The sequence below is a fragment of the Neovison vison genome, chromosome 4 (assembly GCF_020171115.1).
Source record: "Neovison vison isolate M4711 chromosome 4, ASM_NN_V1, whole genome shotgun sequence".
Taxonomy (NCBI): Eukaryota; Metazoa; Chordata; class Mammalia; order Carnivora; family Mustelidae; genus Neogale; species Neogale vison.
The window spans coordinates 185,338,320-185,358,989 of NC_058094.1; the positions used below are offsets into that span (position 1 = coordinate 185,338,320).

A 20,670-nucleotide genomic window follows, 5' to 3' on the forward strand; every position below is an offset into this window, starting at 1 on the left:
ATTTGTTTTCTCAGTTTTGTGGTCCCCACCCCATTTTCTACTTTTTAGAGAATTAAATTTTTTTTTTTAAAGATTTTATTTATTTATTTGACAGAGAGAGGTCACAAGTAGGCAGAGAGGCAGGCAGAGAGAGAGAGAGGAGGAAGCAGGCTCCCTGCTGAGCAGAGAGCCCAATGTGGGACTCGATCCCAGGACCCTGAGATCATGACCTGAGCTGAAGGCAGCGGCTTAACCCACTGAGCCACCCAGGCGCCCTAGAGAATTAAATTTTATATAATTCATTGTCTTTAATTCTGATACCTGACCGCATAAGCCTGGGGGTGGGGTGGGTGGGTGTGTATGCACGTGCACACCTGCCTGAGTTACAGGTACATATTTTGTGGGGGACGGAGAGGAGGAGAAACATAGTGAGCCTTACTTCAGAAATACCATTAGCTACCTGTTCAGAGCTGCCGTTGTTAGTTTGAGCAGTAAGAGAATTGTAGAAAGAGAAAAATCTCTATACGTTATCCCCAAATTTGGGCAAGAGGAAGGGTGTATTAGGAGGAGGATATAGTTACTCATGCAGTCAGTAAGTATCAAGTATGTGCTCTACTTTGGCATGGTGCTGTGAAGTAAGTGGGTATCTTGATGTGAAACATAAAGATACGTTTAATTTTTTTGAAGATCTATTTTAAAATCATTCCCTAGGTTTTTAAGTTTAATGCAGTAATTTGAATATTTCATACTTTTATTTGAAAGTTCTAAGGTCATATGGCATTGGTTTCATTAAGACTAGTCTCTAGTTCTTGAACACATTTTAAGCCTAATGAAGCCTGGTTACTGCACAATAACAGCAATAATTTTGTTCTCATTTACATTTTAAAGCGACTTAAGAACTTCAGTAAAATTGAGCTGAAGCTTAGAGAAATAGTTTCTGGAATAGCTAAAACATGGTGACAGCAAGAATAAATATGATAGGAACAATATGTAGATCTTATAGAACCAGAACCATAAAGGAAGCTGATGATAACAGGTATAAGCCATGTGGGCTGTATACCCACATTGACACTGTTTCTAGAGCTCATTATCCAACTTTGGTCATGTTCTGCAAGTCAGGGGACTTGGAAACATGTATTTTGAGAAGTCACCTATTTTAGGACATTAAGGTTATTGAGAATTTTAGCTGTGGCATATGTAGATTAATCATAATATTTTGCTCTAAGCCAGCAAGTGTGAATAGTTACTAACTGTAATGGTTAGAGTTCATTGTAATAATTATTCTGAAATCTGAGTTTACTACGTTTTTTCCTCTTCATTTGACTTACGTGTTTATCTAGAGCCATTGCAAAACCTATATAGTTTTATGTTACATGTGACCGCATAGGCTAGTGGGCATTATACAGCTGAACTTGTCTTGGATAAAAAGCTGTGGCTTAGGGGTGCCTGGGTGGCTCAGTGGGTTAAAGCCTCTGCCTTCAGCTTAGGTCATGATCCCAGGGTCCTGTGATTGAGCCCCAATCCAGCTCTCTGCTCAGCAGGGAGCCTGCTTCCCCCCTCCCTCTGTCTGCCTCTCTGCCTACTTGTGATCTCTGTCAGAAAAATAAATAAATAAATAAATCTTAATTTTAAAAAAAGAAAAAAGGCTGTGGCTCAGGTGCATTTCTCCATCTAGTGTGTGGATTCCTAGAACAGATACCATTACTCCATCCTCTGCCTCACATTCCCCACTCCAACAGAGAAAATTCCAGAGCAGAGGCTGTTGTCCTATATAAAAGTAAACAAATAGACTCTGACTAACGTTGAAGTTCAGGCTCTCTTCCGGAAGTGCTTTACGTACTGCGGTGGTCTGACTGTTTATATTCCTTCCAAATACCTCTTTTGAAAACCTGATGTCCAAAGGTAATGGTATCAGAAAATGGGCCCTTGGGGATGCAAGTCGTGAGGGGAGGACCCTGAGGGATGGGACTGGTGCCCTTATACAAGAGGCTCTGCAGAGCTCCCCAGCCTTCTTGCCCTGTAAGCTCACAGTGAGAATTCTGTGATGAGGAGGACCTCACCCAGCGGTTGTGGCACCCTCATCTCCAGAACTGTCAGAAATGGATTTTTCTTGTTTATAAGCTACCTAGTCTCTGGTATTTATTTGTTCATAAAATTGACTGAGACACACATGGAATCAAGTCTCTTAAATTGCCCTTAAGAGTGTAGAGATTGAATTACCCTTGGCGCTGCGGCCTCCTCCCCCTTACCTGATAGTGATGAAAACTGCTTACCTCCCTTAGTCTGTGTTTTGGTCATTCTATACTCGGCTTCACTACCTTCCAACCCTGTGGGGATGTTTTGCCATTTGAGGTTCATTGATGACAGGAGATACTCAGTATGTTGAATTTTACAAGACTCATTTGTACTAGTTAAATCACTGACCTCTATCTAGGTCCTTACATTATTATTGGCATACTCTCTCATATTATAAATTACAAAGATACCCCGTTTATATCACCACATAGGATTTATTTAGTTTTCCTTGGCAGCTGTCCTGCCCTATATGACCATAGTTGAAGTTTACTTGGCCACCATTCTGTTCCCCTTTCCTAGCTGTTCAGTATGAACAATCACATTATGTCCTGTTTATTAGCATTCTTCTGTAAGATGAGTTAACTTCTTAATTCATTGAAACAGATTGAAACAAAGTATTTGTTTTCACAGGGACATACCCATGTTGCTGAACATCTTTATTTCTCATAAAGCTGTGAATTACTGTATCAGAATTATTTTCTGTATATAATACAAGGTTTACACAAATTATAGTGATGGAGAAGTGTTCTCTGTCAGTTGTGGCCCACCATTAAGAGCTTTCATAGTTATTGATCAGTTATGAGGAATGTATGTGTTTAAAATAATCTTAACAATAAAAAAGCCAAAAATACAGAATGAGAAATAAAGCTAATGGGCTATTTTTGGGAGTGGAGTTGGGGAGACAGAAAAGTTGATGGAAAGCTGGTTGATAGGCTCTATAAAATAATACAAAGAAAATGGGAAAGGGTAAAATAATAAGTAGGAAACAAAAGCCAAAAAGTGGGCATCTTTGCAGTGTTTTTTTTTTTAAGATTATGAATATGTCAAAGACATGAATATTTATGCATGATGTGCTTGTATTTTAAGTGGCTGCAAAAATTTTTCCAGTTGGGTGGAGGAAAGTTACTGCATCTCCAGTACTTCTCTCTCACAGTTTCTGAATAGTTTCCCAAATGTGTGAAATACATTTATTTGTTAAGATATCCAGGATTGGTCCCAGTATGGATTTTGATTTGCTTGTGGTTCCTAGTGTATATTCTTAACCCTAGGCATTTATTTTATAGAATTAGCCACTGTTCACAAGGAATATAACTGCTCTTTGAAAAAAAACAAGGTCAAAATAGATCCCCTGTAATGGTTTTGTGGTTATAACATTTTTACTTATAAGGGATTATAAATTGTTGGTTTAATCGGTTAGCTTATGAGAGAGGTCTGGTAGAGGAGTGGCCTGTAGAGTGTAATGAAAAGAGACCTAGTTCTGGCTGTACTGTTGCTTTGTTTTATGGCGTTTGGCAAACAATTTCACTTCACTGGGTTTCCTTATCTGTAAAAGATGAGAGTAAATGTTTGTTCCCTTAGGGTCCTAAATGGTGTGTGAATAACTCCAGTGAACTTAAGAGAGGTAGCTCTTTTTAAATAACGTTGAGGGTGCTGTTCGGTGCACTTACCGTAAAGCATAGCTAAACATCCAATTCTGTAAGTATATTATCAAAAGAGGAAAAACAAGTTACACACTCCTACCCCGTTTTAAACCACAAAGAGACCTTTAGGGCAATATTTTAAAAACTCTTATAGTACATTATATGAATCATTTTAGTGTGCTGATATTTAACATAAAAAATTAACACTTCTGGGGACGCCTGGGTGGCTCAGTGGGTTAAGTGTCTGCCTTCAGCTCAGGTCATGATCTCAGGGTTCTGGGATTGAGCCCCACATTGGGCTCCCTGCTCAGCGGGGAGCCTGCTTTCCCCATCTCTCTCTGCCTGCCTCTCTGCCTACTTCTGATCTGTAGCTCTCTGTCAAATAAATAAATAAAATCTTAAAAAAAAAAAAATCACACTGGGCGCCTGGGTGGCTCAGTGGGTAAAGCCGCTACCTTCGGCTCAGGTCATGATCTCAGGGTCCTGGGATCGAGTCCCGCATCAGGCTCTCTGCTCAGGGAGCCTGCTTCCCTCTCTCTCTCTCTTTCTCTCTCTCTGTCTGCCTCTCCGTCTACTTGTGATTTCTCTCTGTCAAATAAATAAATAAAATCTTAAAAAAAAAAAATCACACTTCTGGGGCAGCTGGGTGGCTTAGTGGGTTAATGGTCTGCCTTCCTCTCAGTTCTTAATTACCGGGTGCTGGGATCAAGCCCTGTGCCTGGCTCCCTGCTCAGTGAGGAGTCTGCTTTTCCCTCTCCCTCTCAATTAAATAAAACTTTAAAAAAGTATATATATTGTAAAAAGAATGAAGTGATAAGAATTGCCACAAATAGTTAATAGTAGAAAATAATGACTTTCCCTAACATAAAGTATGATCTTGATACAAACTGAAATTTTCAGGAATGTTTATTATGCAAGTTGATGTATACTGATGTTTATTTTGTAGGTTCATCAAGGATTGTTTTTGATGATTTATAGAATCCAGTATTTCAATAATTTAATCTGGTAAATACGCTTGTTGAGCAAGGTTAAAACTTACTCTGTATTGTGTTGTGGGAACATTTCCTATCCTGCTCTTTTTATTTTGTTAGAGGTGTTTTTGTCCTTTTTAAGCAGCTGTGATTATTGAACAATGCAGATTTAATTTAAGCGTTTCCTTTTGGCTTCTTGAGCACATTTTTTTCATGTAGCAGAAATTTTACTTACTAGACAGACATGATAGTTAGAAAATAGGCAACCTTTAGCTCATCTTGCTGGTGGTTAAGTTACTTGGCTTCCTTTTCTGAGGACATTTTTCCTAATGGATGATCCTATATTTGCCAAACTCTGAGCAGGTCCTGCTGGCAAATATCTTTCAGTTTATACTCCAGACATTTTGTTGTATGTCATATATTATATATACTATAAAACTTACGGAAGTTGATTTATTTAACTTTTTATTGGCATGGTTTTACCTCTTTTTATTGGCATGTTGAGAATAATTTTACCTTTAAACTGAATTTTTTAAAAAAAATGCTCTTCATTTCCTGTAAGCGATGGTTAGGACTCTCTTAGTTGCAGTTAGCATTCCCTAATCTGCTTTTAATCACACAACTCTTCCCTCTGTAGAACCGAGGCCAAATACACAGTTCATTCATGCATGCATTTAGGTATTGATTGAGTCAGCTGTAGATCTAGCTGGACGCTCAGGTAGGGTCGTTGAATAGAACATTTAGAAGAATATACAGTTTCTACCCCACAGATGTTAATCCAGTTGGGGAGATAAAATCTACATTGAAGAGTTCTTGTAGATGATATATATCAAATGACTGTTACCAGTTAACAGAATGTAGTAGAACATAGAAGGATGTTTTGTTTTGAGTTCTCTTAAAAGGTTTCATTGAAATGGTGAGACTTGATCTGGGCTTAAACAGGAGCAGGTTGTTAATAAAGTAAGAGAAAAGCAAGGCATACGGGCTTTTAAAAGCAAGGGCATAAAGGTGTGGGTGGGTATATTCTGTTGGATGAAAGATTACATTGATGATGCCAAATTTGTATTAGGGTAATAGCAATTATGTGAAAAGACCAGTGTAGGAGGAAACTGTGTGTGCCCCAGTGCCCAGTAATGTAAAAGATGATAAAGAGACAGGAGTCTCTTCAGTAATGTAAAAGATTGTAATGTAATGTAACGTAACATGTAAGAATGTAATGCAAAAGATGATAGAGGTGTCTCTTTGACCACAGTAAAAACCTTGATAGCTTAGGAATTGGAAGAGCAGAGTTCCGTTGCTTTTGATTTTTTTGCACTTAGGTTGCTGTTTTCTCTATGTGAGCAGTTTCAACCAAGAGAGTCTGTGGATTCCTTTGCTTTAATATTCTTTAATTCCATTATTGAAGATAAGTAGTGGTAGCCACTGGTTCGTATTACCTGGGGAGTTTGGTGTAGCCGATGGAGAGGACCTGCTGTAAATATCTCCTAAACACATTCCTCCATTACTGTTTCGTTCCATTGTCCTAATCAGTACATGTACCTAAGTTTTAAGGTTCTTGGTCATTTAAATTATCTAATTGAGATATTAGTCAATTAAATTGTATTAGTCAATTAAATTATCTAATTGAGATCAGAAGGAATAGAGCTTTGTTTAAGGGAAAGTGTAGAGGAATAGTTATAATTTTGGAAAACAGAGTACCAGCTTTGAGTTGAGAACTTTGGTAATCAGTAGGGATGATAGTAGGTTGATAGCATCTGGGGGAGGGCTTTAAGTGCCATCCCCGGGGGTCACATAGTTATATGTGGTAGAACTGGGTTTGCACCCAGGTCTTTTGGACTTCAAAGTCTGTATTTTCACTGGACTATTCAAGCTAATTAGGAAGATAGACACAAATAAGTTAATTTTAGTGCCAGGTACTACATTGTAGTATTAGAAGTATCATCAAAGCATAGAAGAAATACAGAGGGAGGGAATGATTAAATCAGCTTTGAGATGGAGCATTGAGAGATTCCGGGAGAAGGGTGATACCTGAACAGGGCTTTGATAGCAATCTAGGAGCTGTGTAGGGTAAAAGGGAATAATAACATTCGTGTTTCAGTACCTCTGCACTTTGCTTTAAAGGACCAGGGTTATGTGGCTTATTTCTACTGTCTATTCTCTTCCATCAGTCTCTCTTGTCCTTTGTTTTTTTTTTTTTTTTAAGATTTTATTTATTAGAGCACACATACATGTGAACATGACCCTGGGATCATGATCTGAGTCAAAGGCAGGTGCTTGACCAACTGAGCCATCCAGGTGCCCCTCCCTTGTTCTTCTTATGTGCAAACGTGATCATGACATTCTCATCCCAGATGTGGGTGGTAATATCATTTTCACATTGCTGACATTTCTATTAATTATATACCATACCATAGCAATAATTCCTACATTTTTTCTTCAATTAAATGAAATAATATTTTGTGTAGTGTAGTACTGTATGTGTGTGTGTGTGTGTATAAGCATAAAACACCACAGCTTGTCCATTCCTGAATTCTTTATTAATCTCTTGGTTGGGTCTTCAGTCTGAATATTTGAGGATATACATTTGAGTCCCAGTCTTTTTACCCTTCTAAGTGTTCTGAAGACACCTTACCACTCGCCCCCACCCCCCAGCATGCACAGAGATGTGTCTAAAGTAATACCTGTGTATTCTGTGGATAATTCTGAGACCAGTAAGATTTCTGCCACCCTTGCCCCCACTCTTTTTTTTTTCTTTTAGTGTCTTTGATAATTTTGATTTGTTGTTTCGATTCTGTTCTCTTGTTTGGGAAAAGCAATAAGCCTTTGTTTTCCGTAATTTATCTTTTTTTCTGATTGCCACCGTTTCTCTTTTGTTATATAACTCTCTGCTTTCTGTGTCAGTGATGTTGTCACTAGCTATTTCTATTTCTCTCCAGGTCTTCTGTGGTTTTTATTTTTATTTTTTTAATTTTTATTTATTTATTTTTTGTCAGAGAGGGTGAGCACAGGCAGACAGAGTGGCAAGCAGAGGCAGAGGGAGAAGCAGGCTTCCTGCTGAGCAACGAGCCCAATGTGGGACTCGATCCCAGGACGTTGGGATCATGACCTGAGCCGAAGGCAGCCGCTTAACCAACTGAGCCACCCAGGCATCCCGTTTTTTATTTCTTTTACAGGTTTATTGTCATATTTATTTGCTAAACTATTAAGCTGTTTCTGGAGTTCTCTGATTCGTCTCAGTCATCTCCCTTTTTAGTGTTTTGTCTATATGGTGGATTCATACAGTGCATAGGTCCCATACTGAAATCTTTTATTATTATTCATCAAAGAATGGAGTGACTTCTAGTTGAAACTGTTGTCAAGGTAGGAACAGTGGAGAAATAGCAGAGAAAGTCATCTAAGGGAGGCAGCAACTTCAGTCAGGGTATGTTCTCACAGAATACTTTTTCACTAGGCTGATATGTCCTGAGCTCTGAAGACATTTCTTCCTTTAAAATAGTTTTTTTTTTTTTAATTTTTATTTATTTGATAGAGAGATCACAAGTAGGCCGAGAGGCAGGCAGAGAGAGAGGGGGAAGCAGGCTCCTGCTGAGCAGAGAGCCCGATGTGGGGCTCGATCCCAGGACCCTGAGATCATGACCTGAGCTGAAGGCAGAGGCTTAATTAACACTGAGCCACCCAGGCGCCCCGCCTTTAAAATAGTTTTTTAAAATTTAAGTAAGTAAAATTTTGGGGCGCCTGGGTGGCTCAGTGGGTTAAAGCCTCTGCCTTAAGCTCAGGTCCCTATCTCAGGGTCCTGGGATCTGAGCTGCAGGCTCTCTGCTCAGGAGGGAGCCTGCTTCCCTGTCTCCCTCTGCCTGCCTCTCTGCCTACTTGTGATCTCTCTGTCAAATAAATAAATTAAATCTTCAAAAAAAAATTTAGTAAAATTTAAATAAATTAAATCAAGGTAATAATATGTATAGATTTTGAAAAAAGTACTTCCAGTGTTGTTTTTTTTTTTTAAAGGATTTTATTTATTGTGGGGCTCGATTCCAGGACCCTGGATTATGATCTGAGTCAATCCCAGGACCCTGGATTATGATCTGAGTCGAAGGCAGAGGCTTTAATCCACTGAGCCACCCAGGCACCCCAGTATCTAGAGTTTTATAATAAATATCATTCTTCTCTTGCCTCAACTCTCCCCAACTCCTAGTTTTTATTTTCTTGAGACAGTTGTTTTCAACACTCGTAGCTGTTGCTTGTTACATTTACTTCCATATTTATAAGTAATGTGCTTATATTCTTTTTAATTTTTTAAATGTTAACTATTAGCTGTTTATTATGAAAGATGAGGTTTTATAACTATCACCTGTCTTCATTTTTATCCTCCTACCTTTTGAACATCTTTTTTATATGATGATCTTAATACTCATTGTTTATGACTGTGGATTACATTTTCTGTTGTGTATTTGTCTTGTAGTTAAAAATTGGCCTCTACTATTTGCTTATTTGATTTTCTAAGTTCCTGTCAGTTCTTCCCAACCTTGAAAAAGAATTATAAAACTGTCTGAACACAACATTGTTTTCCACTGACAACACATCAAGAAACCTTATCTGTTTACTCCCTACCATTTTCCATCCTCTTCCTCTTCTCCTTGTGTCCTCTACTCCCCTCTTCCAGTCTGGGCCAAATATCTTCTAGACCTGTTACACATTTTCCAAGGATTTTTCTCCACGTCTCTCCTATGAGAGAGCTTATTTCCTTTATTTTGGTGTCTTTCTCTTTGTTTTTTTCTTCTTTTCTTTTTGCTCCTTTGTTTCAGTGGACCTTGTGTTCCAGAAACTTCTGGAGGGTGCAGAGGAAGGAAAGTTTTTGATACTTTGCCTATACTTAGATAAAATGTGTGTGACTATGTAATAGTTTGGGTATATAGTCTGTGTGAAATAATTTTCAGAATCTTAAAGTTACTGCTTCATTTGTCTCCTTTCAGGTGTTGCTGTTGAGAAGACTAATGCCATTCTAATTCTGGAAAGCAGTTAACTAGACTCTGCAAAAATATTAGTATCATGATAGGCAAAAAAATTTAAAAGTCTGGGAAACTGTTCTAGGTACTTTTCATCTTTTTTCTTTCTGGAAATTTTTAGACTTTATTCTTATCCCTAATGCTCTGTTAGTCACAGTACCATACCTTGGTATGGCTATTTCTTTTCCTTTGTGTATGGGTACATTCTTTCAGTTCACATAGTCATGAATTTCAGTTTGGGAAATTAGGTGTTTGGTAGTTTCTCCCCTTTTTTTTCAAGTCTGTTTCTAGTTGGTTGGATGTTAGACCACCTGGATCGATCTTCTGACTTTATTATTCTCCTGTTTGATTTTTAATTCTACTTTTTGAGAGGTTAAAAAAAGACGTGCAGAGTGATGGTTGAAGACTTAGGCTCTGAAGTCTGAAGCCCAGTTTGATTTCTGGCTTTGCCAGTTTCTAGCTGTGTGAAGTTACTTAATACTATTTCTGTTTTTCATGTGTAAATTGGGTTTATATTAGTACCTCACTCAAGGATGTGGGAATAAACGAGTTCATTCACCCAAAGTGCTTAGAAAATTTCCTGGTAGATACTAAATGTTCATTGTTACTATCATTTGGCATCATTAGTACCTCAAGTTAATATTCCAGCTGTTTGAATTGTTAGTTAAGAATTCTTAATTTCATTAAAAGTTTGAGGAGCTTTTGTTTGCTGCTCTGTTCTTACAGTCTCTTGTTTTGTGGGTGCAGTTATCATCTTGACTTAGTGGGACAAATGAGGAAATTTGGGAAAAATCTCCAAAATATAAAATAGACCCCAAAACTAAATACCTGATAAAACATATCAAGTCAAATATGCAGAAACAAAAATAAATTGAAATCTTAGAAGATTTTTGGGGTTCAGCAGTGCTAAGGTTTTTTTTTTGTTTCCTGTGTTGGTAGTTTTATCATATTTACTCTTTTCTATGAATGTTTTGGTGTATGTCTTGTATGTTAGAGGCTTTTTCTAAATTTCCTCTTAATGAGGTTCTAGTTATATTTGGTGGAAGTAATGTAAGTATTGTGTACTTGGTGAAGGACATCAGGAAGTACAGACGTCTGCTTGTCCTTTTGTCGGTGATACTAAGTTTGAACTTTTAAGGTGAGGTCAGATAGTTTCTCCATTTTAAGAGTATCTATTTATCTGTGTTAATTAAGTGATCTTGGGTTGATATTTTCAGAATGTAATTATATATCCTTTGGCATCCTTTTAAGATTTAAGATACTGTGATCTGTTATGTCATTAACCATTTTGATTCTCAGATCTAAATCTGACCGGGAGAAGCCCTTTCATGCTGGCTTCTTTGCCTTTTTATGTGTTAATATCAGTTTTTGAGCACTTCCTTAGCCTGGCATGACAAGATATTCTAGGTTCACCTTGTACTTTCCCTGTCCCAGACCTAGAACTCAGATTTTTCTCCAAGGAGCTCTTGTTTGTCTTCATGGAGGAATAATAGTAAGAAACCCAAAATCTGGGGGTTGAGTCTGCTTTTTGCCATGGAGGTATCATTGCTTCTGGGTCCCTGTGTGTGTGTGTGTATACATACATATGTACGCATGTGTGTACCTGCATATGCATAGGCATGTGTGTATTTGTATCTGGTATATAGTTACATTCATTTGTGTCCATTTATATTTAATTTTAGTAGGGATTTCCCCCTAATTCTTGTTTTATTTTTGGATATGTATTAAGTAACATTGTGCAAAAGTAAAAAATTATATTAAAAGGTACATTTGAATACCTTTTTCCCTTTTTTTTTTTTTTTAAGATTTTATTTATTTATTTGACAGACAGAGATCACAAGCAGATGGAAAGGCAGGCAGAGAGGGAGATAGAGGGAAGCAGGCTCCCTGCTGAGCAGAGAGCCCGATGCGGGACTCGATCCCAGGACCCCGAGATCATGACCTGAGCTGAAGGCAGCGGCTTAACCCACTGAGCCACCCAGGCGCCCCCTTTTTCCTTTTTTTAACCACGTTTTAACTACCTGCAAACAATATGTATATAAACCTTAATTTGAAGTTTATCTTTTCTTGTTTTTCTATTTATAGATACATACATGCACATGTATTAGTTACTCTTCTTTGATGCACAGTAGTTTGCCTAACATTGCATTTTTTTCACATTGCTTTTTTCACTTAAGCTAGCTTTGATATCTCTCCATCAGTTCATAGAAACCTTCCTCATTTCCTTTTTATAACTGCAGAGTGTTCTGTTGTGTAGATGCCTAATGGTTTCTGCACTATGTGTCTTCACTATGTTTACAGAACTGTGCTATTCCAAAGAGTGCTATAACTTACTGTGTATACATGTGTTTTAATTAAAACATAAATTTATTATTTCTTGAGGTTCTATGAGTAGGATTGAATTAGTTATGGGAGCTCTCTCTTGGCGAGTCTCTCAAGCAGTTGCAGATGGAAGTTGGGGCTAGAGTCATCTGAAAGTTGAAAGTAACGCAACATCCAAGGTAGCTCCCCCATTATACCTGGCAACTGATGCTCGTTGTCAGCTCAGGGCTCACCTCAAGCTCTAGCTGACATTCCAGCTGAAATGCCTATTTGTGACCTATTTGGCAGGAACTTCCTAGAACATGTCAGTTGGGTTCTGAAAGGGAGTATCCCAAAAGTGAGCATTCCAAAAGGTCAAGTGGGAGCTGCAAAGCTTTTAAGATTTATCTCAGAAATCCCAGAACATTACTTCTGTAGTCTTGATCAACCAGAGCATTTATGCTGGCTCAGATATAAGGAGAGAAGAATTAGTCTTCTCTTAATGTGAGAAACAGGGTGCATGAAATTGAAAGCAACTGTATTTGGAGATTGTATACATAGTCTGCCTTCTAGCAATCACAGTTCATATCCCTTCCATATGTGAGATGTATGCACTTCTTTCCAGCACTTACACAGTCTCATCCCAGTGCAGCATCAGTTTGATTCCAGAATCTTGTTATTGGAGTCAGGACCAGATATGAATAGATAAAGATTCTTGGGTGCAGTTCCTTTAGTACAGTTCCCTGAAAACAGTTGCCCTGATCTGAAGACCTTTATTGATATCTTTATTTCTCATTATGGTTTTGAGTTAACTATCTGGTGTTTTGCCCCCCCCCCCCCCCCCGCCAGTTTCCTCTAGGATGGCTCTAGTGATGAACTTCTCAGCTTCTGTTTATCTGGGAATTTTACCATTTCTCCCTTACCTTTGAAGGAGTTTTGCTGGGTATAGGATTCTTAATTGACAGGGGTGTTGCTGTTGTTTTTCTTTGAGCCCTTTAAATACATCAGCTCAACTCACTGCCTTCTAGATTCCAAAGTTTCTCATGAGAAATCTGCTTAAAATGTTAGGATCCCTTAATGTGATGATCACCTTTGTTTTGCTGTTTTCAAAATTCCCTCTTTGTCTTTTGGAAGTTTGAATATAATGTATCCTGGCATGGGTGCCGTTGAGTTCATCTTACGTCAAGGTTGTTGAGCTTTTTAGATCTTTATATTCATGTCTTTAATCAAATTTGGCAAGTTTTCAGCCATTATTTCTTCATATATTCTCTCTGCCTTTGTCTCTCTTACTGGGACTCCCACAATGCATATCTTGATCTACTTGCTGGTGTCCCATGGGTCCCTTAGGCTCTGGTTACTTTTCTTACATCTTTTTTTCTTTCTGTTCCTCAGACAAGATAATTTCCATTGTCCTGTCTTAAAAGTACATGGATTATTTCTTCCTGTTCAAATGAGTCTTTGAATTGCTCTAGTGAGTTTTTCATTTCAGTTACTACATTTTTCACGTCCAGAATTTCTTCATGGTTTCTATTTAGGTTTTCTATTTATTGATACTTCCATTTTGTTCATATTTCGATCATATTTTCTTGAGCTTCTCTACATCTTCCTTTGTTTTTTGAGCATCTTTAAGCTAGACCTTTAAAAATCTTTGGCTAGTATATCTGCCATCAGAGCTTTTTTACGGACAGTTTTTAATTTCTTTTTTTCCTTTAAAAGACATACTTTTGGGGTACCTGGGTGGCTCAGTCATTAAGCATCTACCTTTGGCTCAGGTCATGATCTCAGGGTTCTGGGTTCAAGCCCCACTTTGGGCTCCCTGTTCAGCGGGAAGCCTGTTTCTCCCTCTTCCATTCCCCCTGCTTGTGTTCCCTCTGTTGCTATGTCTCTGTCAAATAAATAAAATCTTAAAAAAAAAAAAGATTTTATAAGACCATGCCTTAGGGTTTTTTTATGGTTAAGGTTTTTGTTTTGTTTTGTTCTTTGCTGAAAACTGGTTATTCTAATCTAATATGTTAATTCTGGAAATCAGATTTTCCCGCTTCCCTGTGTCTTGCTGCTTTTTATTATTGTATTTTGGGAGGTATTGTAGGCTGTCTCTGACGAGGATCATCAGCCTGAGGTAAAAATTTAAGGTCTTCTCCAAGTCTTGCCCTGGGCATACACAGTCTTTTTTATTTCCCCTGTATGTATAGTTGTTTTTTAATCTCCTAGTCTTTAATGTTGGGCTCCCAGAGGGAGGAAAAGTGAGAAATAAAGGGAGGGGAAAGGGCATAGGCCCTTTAAAGCCCCTTGAAGTTTCTTTAGCTTGAGTGGGGGAAGGGCTTATCATGGGGAAGGTCTAACAGCAATGACTACTACCCTCCTCTGTGTCTGTACCTCTTGGATGGTACAGACAGCAGTCAGAGTGCAAGGTCCCAGTATTCGGAGGACAGTCACCTGTGGCCACCCTGGTTCCTGCAAGCTCTGTGTAAGCTGCTCCGAGAACAAGTGCCTTGCCATGTGACCGGGGCATGGGGTGTGGTAGGAAAGGTGACTGTTAACTTTGCTCAGAGCTGAAATTAACCACAGTTGTACTGTCCTGGTCTTCGTCCTGGAAGTTGCAAGCCTTCAGTAAACTCTAGAGTTCCAGAAGAGTTCCCTGAGACAGACTCCACCAGCACAATTATTCAGGTGGGGAGGCCAGTTCTGCCAGTGCTTCCTGCTCTGCTATCTCCTCAGAATCTTCTGTCTGTGCATGTGTTTTTTGTGTTTTGGGGACATACCTTCAGGGTGAGAAGCTAGAAATGGGATTGCTAGATCAGAGGATAAATACATATATAATCAAGTTAGATATTGCCAGATTGCCCTCCTTAGAGCTTGTAAAATTTTGCGTTCCTACTGATGAGGGAGCAAGAGGCTGGCTGAGGACAAAGCAAAAGCTGGCACCCTGCACCCCCTCTCTACCCGCTCCCCTCGGTAATGTGTGTGACATTCCTCAGGCACCCCTGACTGCCATAAGTGAGAAACAAATAGTTAACTTGCAGAAATCACAATCCTACAAGACAGGAGTAAGTCTCCCTTGGTTTACAAATGTCCTAGAGAGCTACAAACAAAGAAGTTACCTTATCAATAGCACAATTTACAGAGGCAAATAACTCAGTTCCTCAAGCCCTAAATAAAGTTAAGTTTCTTCTAAACCCAAATCTCACTAACAAAGACGCTTAATAGCAGAAATGTGAATGTCTTGCCAAGCAGCAAGGCCTCCGGTATCCGGGCACCTTGTAGGCCCTCTTTAGCATATGAAAGCTCCATTGAAACCTCCCTTCCCCTCACCTTCCCCCAACCTCAAGGTAAGTAACCTGCCATCTCTCACAACCCGGGGCAGCCCCTCTTCCTGCCTACTGGTCCTGTCCCCGTGCTTTAATAAACCACCATTTTGCACCGAAGATGTCTCAATTCTTTCTTGGTCATTGGCTCCGGACCTCAGCCCACCGAACCTCACCTAGGTTCTAGAACTTCATCACTACTAGCAGTGTATGAAAGTACAGCTTCACCAACAGTATGTTGTCAAGGTTTTGAGTTTCTGCCAATCTGGGGTAAGTAGTGATTTCTTTCTTTCTTTTTTTTTTTTTAAAGATTTTATTTATTTGACAGACAGAGATCACAAGTAGGCAGAGAGGCAGGCAGAGAGAGAGGGGAGGAAGCAGGCTCCCCGCCAGGCAGAGAGCCTGATGTGGGGCTCGATCCCAGGACCCCGGGATCATGACCTGAGCCGAAGGCAGAGGCTTTAACCCACTGAGCCACCCAGGCGCCCCTAAGTAGTGATTTCTTAATGTAGAGATAAAGTAAAACCCAAGGAGAGAAAGCAGTAGTAGTACAGTAACTAACCTGGATTTCTAGTTAATGTGAATTAAACACGTGTTTCTCTTCCTAAGACCCACTAAAATGGGAATAAAGAAAAAGAACTTGGGGTGCCTGGGTGGCTAGTGGGTTAAGCCTCTGCCTTCAGCTCAGGTTATGATCTCAGGGCCCTGGGATCCAGCCCTGCCTTGGGCTCTGCTCAGCGGGGAGCCTGCTTCCCCTCCTTTATCTCTGCCTGCCTCTCTGCCTACTTGTGCTCTCTCTCTCTGAAATAAATAAAATCTTAAAAAAAAAAAAAAAAGAGAGAACTTAGGAGGAAGGTGCTTCTTCTATTCTGATAATGTGCAGTGTTTGTTTAAAGTTCAGTTGAGTATCCTTTTGGTGAAATACTGGTTTAGAACTTCTGCCCGTTTTTCTAACTGGTGTTTGATTTTCCACAGTTTTAAAGAATTCTTTGTGTATCAAGGTTATTGTCCTTCTGGGATGTTGTAAATATTTTTGTCTTTTTGGATTTGTTTCTGGTGTGTTCTGTTTTAATCATGCACATTTTTTTCTTCTGTTGCATTATGTTTATGAGGGAGGCGCTAAAAAGCTGATGGGAAGCTTTATGTTTAAGGCTGGGGGTTATCCACAGACAAGGTTCTTTATATTCTATTCTGTGGGTCATTTTTGATTTAAAAGAAGAGTCTGCCAATTTCTTGGTAAAGGAAGTTGGCAGACGGGGCCTTTCTGTACATGGATCTTTTATCCCTGTGTTTTATTCTCTTCCTTCCCATTTCTGTGCCTGGGGTCCTCAAATCTCTATTTTAGGTCTTGTATTCTACTATAGTTAGCTATCATTCTACTGCTGTAGTTAGGGAACTGTAGTTTTTTGTAGTTGCCATGTGTCATGTATTGAGAATCCAGGGATTTTTTTTTTCCCCCCAGTCTTGGAATCAATCTAGATGTTAACCTCATGCCTCACCATTGTCTTGGGAAGTCATTCAGAGGTGTAGATTTTTTTTTTTTTTTAGATTTTATTTATTCATTTGACAGGCAGAGATCACAAGTAGGCAGAGAAGCAGGCAGAGAGAGGAGGAAGCAGGCTCCCTGCTGAGCAGCCCAATGCGGGGTCACGATCCCCCAGGATCGTGACCTGGGCTGAAGGCAGAGGCTTTACCACTGAGCCACCCAGGCGCCCCAGAGGTGTAGATTTTTGAATCCTTTGAGAATTAGGTAGTGAGATTTGACTGACTTCCACGGGCACTTGGGATGTCTGTTTTCTCAGTCCTCATAGTTTCTCTTTTCTCATCTGTGGTCTCAGGTTCTTTATCTTAATTTCTTTTATTCTCATTTCAGTGGATTTTAGATGGGAGAAGAAAGAAACATACTAATTTATTGTACTTCACTAGAAATCCAGGTGGTTGTTTGCCCATCGCGTTCTCTCTCCTTCGGCTCTCTTCTTGAGCAGTTGGATCCTCACAGTACTTCACAGTATTGTGCTTTGGTAACTTAAGAGTTCATATGCTTATACTCCGATGATTCTGATCAATAGTTAGAAAATTGGTTTCCTCTTTCCCTCTTTGATGTCCTTTTTAACTTAAAGGGAAGATTTTCTTTTTTCAATTGAAAGCAGAAGATTGTTGGTTGGTCTTTGAAATATGAATGCTACTTGAATCATTTGACTTAAATTTCCTTATATTGGTATAGTTTGGGGATTATAGCTATTTTGTAGTTTCATCTTAAATGAATGTCCTTTCCTCTTTCTTCTGTTTATTTTGGTGGTTTTCAAGAAGGGGAAGTAACCATACCTTTATTCTTTATTTTAAAATGCATTTACTACAATGTCAAAAGCAGTGTTCAAATCATATATTTCATTTAGGACTTTGAATACCTGGATTAAGTACCCATGCCAAGAACTTTTCCTGGTTTGTATAAAAAGTTTTGCATGAAGTGTATGATTCTAGTCTGGCACATTTGGCCACAGTGAGTTTCAAGTCACAGTGAACAGAGGAGAGTGCCTCCAAGAACACACATGTGCTAGAAGTATGGAGCTGTCAGATTCTGCGGCAGCGGCTGCGACTGGTTTCTTTCACTACCCTTCTTACGAGCTCTTGTCTCTCAAGGTACTACTTCTCCTATCTGCACATGCTGGTAGTTTCAGTTCTCATTTAAGTCAGGCTTACATGAGCCGCTGGTCTCTCTCAAACCTACATGTGCTCTTTCTGCCTCAGCTCTTTACAGCTGACAAGTGTACTCTCTTGCTGTTCCTTGTCATATTTCCCAGAACAAGAGATTGGCCCAGACCATCTTTTTGTGTGCCATTTGCGGTTTGTTGTTCTAGCCAAACGATAAATTGGCTATCTTGAATCAAGTGTCCAGCGTTGTTCATCTGCTTCGAGATGTCAGAGAGGGAGCAGTAGGTCAGCAGGGCGGTGGTAAGGAACCAGAGATGGGACTTACCCTGGTAGGTGAGGGAGTAGGAAAGACCTGAATCCATAGGGTATTCTCTCCTTTAATATCCAGTTTGTTTTTAATAGACTACTTCAGGCAAATACTTAGTGAGGAACGAATGTTGTAAGAAACTAATATTTAAGTGTCAGAGTTGACTGGGAAATCTTTCCTATTTGATCTATTTTCAGTTTGCACTGTGAATGTAGTAGCATAGTGTGAGAAAGATGACTGTACTAGAGGACAGAAGTCTTGGATTCTAGACCTGGTTTTTGCCAATATTGACTTTCTTCATCAGAATAATCTTTAAAAGTTCAATGGAGTAGAATAGTTTTAAGGTACTGTGTAGATGTAAAAACGTTGTGACTCAGATTGTGCCCTACTAAGCTGGGAAAGGTAATTTTCACAAAATTAAAAGTTCAGGTTAATGTAAAAAATTAGGAACAAGAATGATTGGACCCATATGTTAGGAAAAGATATGGGAGTTTTGTAGTGAGCCAAATTCTTCTCATCTGTACTTGTTTCATTTGAAATGGGATGGTCTTTATAAATTGATTGAAGTCAGTTAATAGTTACAAACTTTTCCCAACCTAACTTTCCTAACCTTACTGTAAGTATAATATTGAAATTTGAAATGTTTTTTGCCTTTGATGCTTTTTAAGAAATAGAATTGGATATTTGGAATAATTGAGTTAAATGTGTTTCTTTTACTTTTTAGGATTTAAGTGCCCCGTATGTTCAAAATTTGTACCTTCAGATGAAATGGATTTGCATCTTGTGATGTGTTTAACAAAGCCAAGAATAACCTATAATGGTAAGTCTGGTGCTTTAAATTACCTTAGATTTTATGAATTTTATGTTTCAGGTAAAATTTAAAAGGCAAGGAACCCTGGAGGTAACTGGTTTTTTAGTTAGGTCTGATGCTTTGGCTTTACCATTCTTTCCTGACCACGATCTCCAGACATTTAAAATACTAGGCAAGATTTCTCAGTGTAGCCTTGGTACATTTTGAAATAGACTTTAAAAAAAAAAAAAAAAAATCACACAGTTCATGCCTGGCTTTTTTCAAAAATTCTTAAATAGACAAATTTCAAAAGCCTATAAGAACTTTCATGGATTTTTCAAATGTAGTATTTGATTTGAAATAGAATGAGTAGGAAGAGCACCAGTAAACAGTGAACCCAATTGAAAGGTTGACTTCTTTCAACAAATGTCTTTTTTTCTTTAATGATTTTATTTGTTTCTTTATTTGAGAGTATATGATTTGGGGGAGGGGCAAAGACCCTAGAGAGAGACAGGCAGACAGTTTGCTGAGGGCAAGGTCCCACACCAGGAGATCAGGACTCCAGCAAAATCAAGAGCGGTCACTTAAACCGCCGAGCCACCCAGGCTCCCTTCAGTAAATGTCCTACGAGAACCTGTGGAGTATGAGGTGTAGTGTTAGGAGGTTGGGATACAGCAGTGCATAAAACAGATGGATCCTACAGCTGAGCATTAGCCAGAAGTTAACCAGTTTAGCCCACTTAAGAATTTGAGATTTAAAAAAAAAAAAAATTTTTTTTTGAGATTTCTCCCCAGATTATAAAAATTCTGGGGTGGGAGGTAGACTTTAATATTGACATAAACATGTTACCCTGTTTAGCTCTTTTGCAAACTGATTTAGGAATCTCTTTTTAATAGAGAAGTGCTTCAGCCATACCATTATAGTATTGACAATAGAACCCTTTCCCCCCACCCTTTATTTTCCAATGAATAAGTAAAAGAAGATTATAGCAGTTCCTTTGAATACTAAATGCACCTGTTGATTATATCCAAACCTTCTTGCATTGTGAAATTGAATTGGTTACTTTGCATAATATAATTGAAATTCAGTTTCTTAAAAAATAAACATTCTCAGGCTCAAAATTTGAGATAAAAGTGATGGGGGTTGGGGCGCCTGGGTGGCTCAGTGGGTTAAGCCGCTGCCTTCGGCTCAGGTCATGATCTCAGGGTCCTGGGATCGAGTCCCGCATCGGGCTCTCTGCTCAGCAGGGAGCCTGCTTCCCTCTCTCTCTCTGCCTGCCTCTCCCTCTACTTGTGATTTCTCTCTGTCAAATAAATACATAAAATCTTAAAAAAAAAAAAAAGTGATGGGGCTTGTTTCTCATTTGTACTCCATTGTCTTATTGCCCTCCATAATCATATTTATTGCAAGCGTTTTAAAAATAAAAATCCTTAAATGTTAAGAGTCTAGCCGTGCATTTTGAAAGCACAAATGTTAATTCCTTGAACAGTGTTTGCACATAACCTTAGTATTCTGTACATTTCCTTATTGTGAAAGATATATATATACATATATATAAATCATATATATATGCTACATATATGTATATGCTACAGTCTTTGTGAATGTTGATATTTGGCAGTTTTTAATTTCCTTAACTGGACTCA

At 38.8% G+C, this 20,670-nt stretch overlaps 1 protein-coding gene across 1 annotated transcript in view; it reads left to right on the forward strand.

Annotated features, from left to right (window-relative positions):
* Positions 1-20,670, forward strand: part of ZNRF2 (zinc and ring finger 2) — a 98,541-nt gene that overhangs the window by 37,097 nt on the left and 40,774 nt on the right. The window contains exon 2 of the mRNA XM_044246310.1: positions 18,959-19,054. Within this exon, the coding sequence (XP_044102245.1) occupies positions 18,959-19,054 (96 nt within the window). The remainder of the gene's footprint in view (positions 1-18,958; positions 19,055-20,670) is intronic.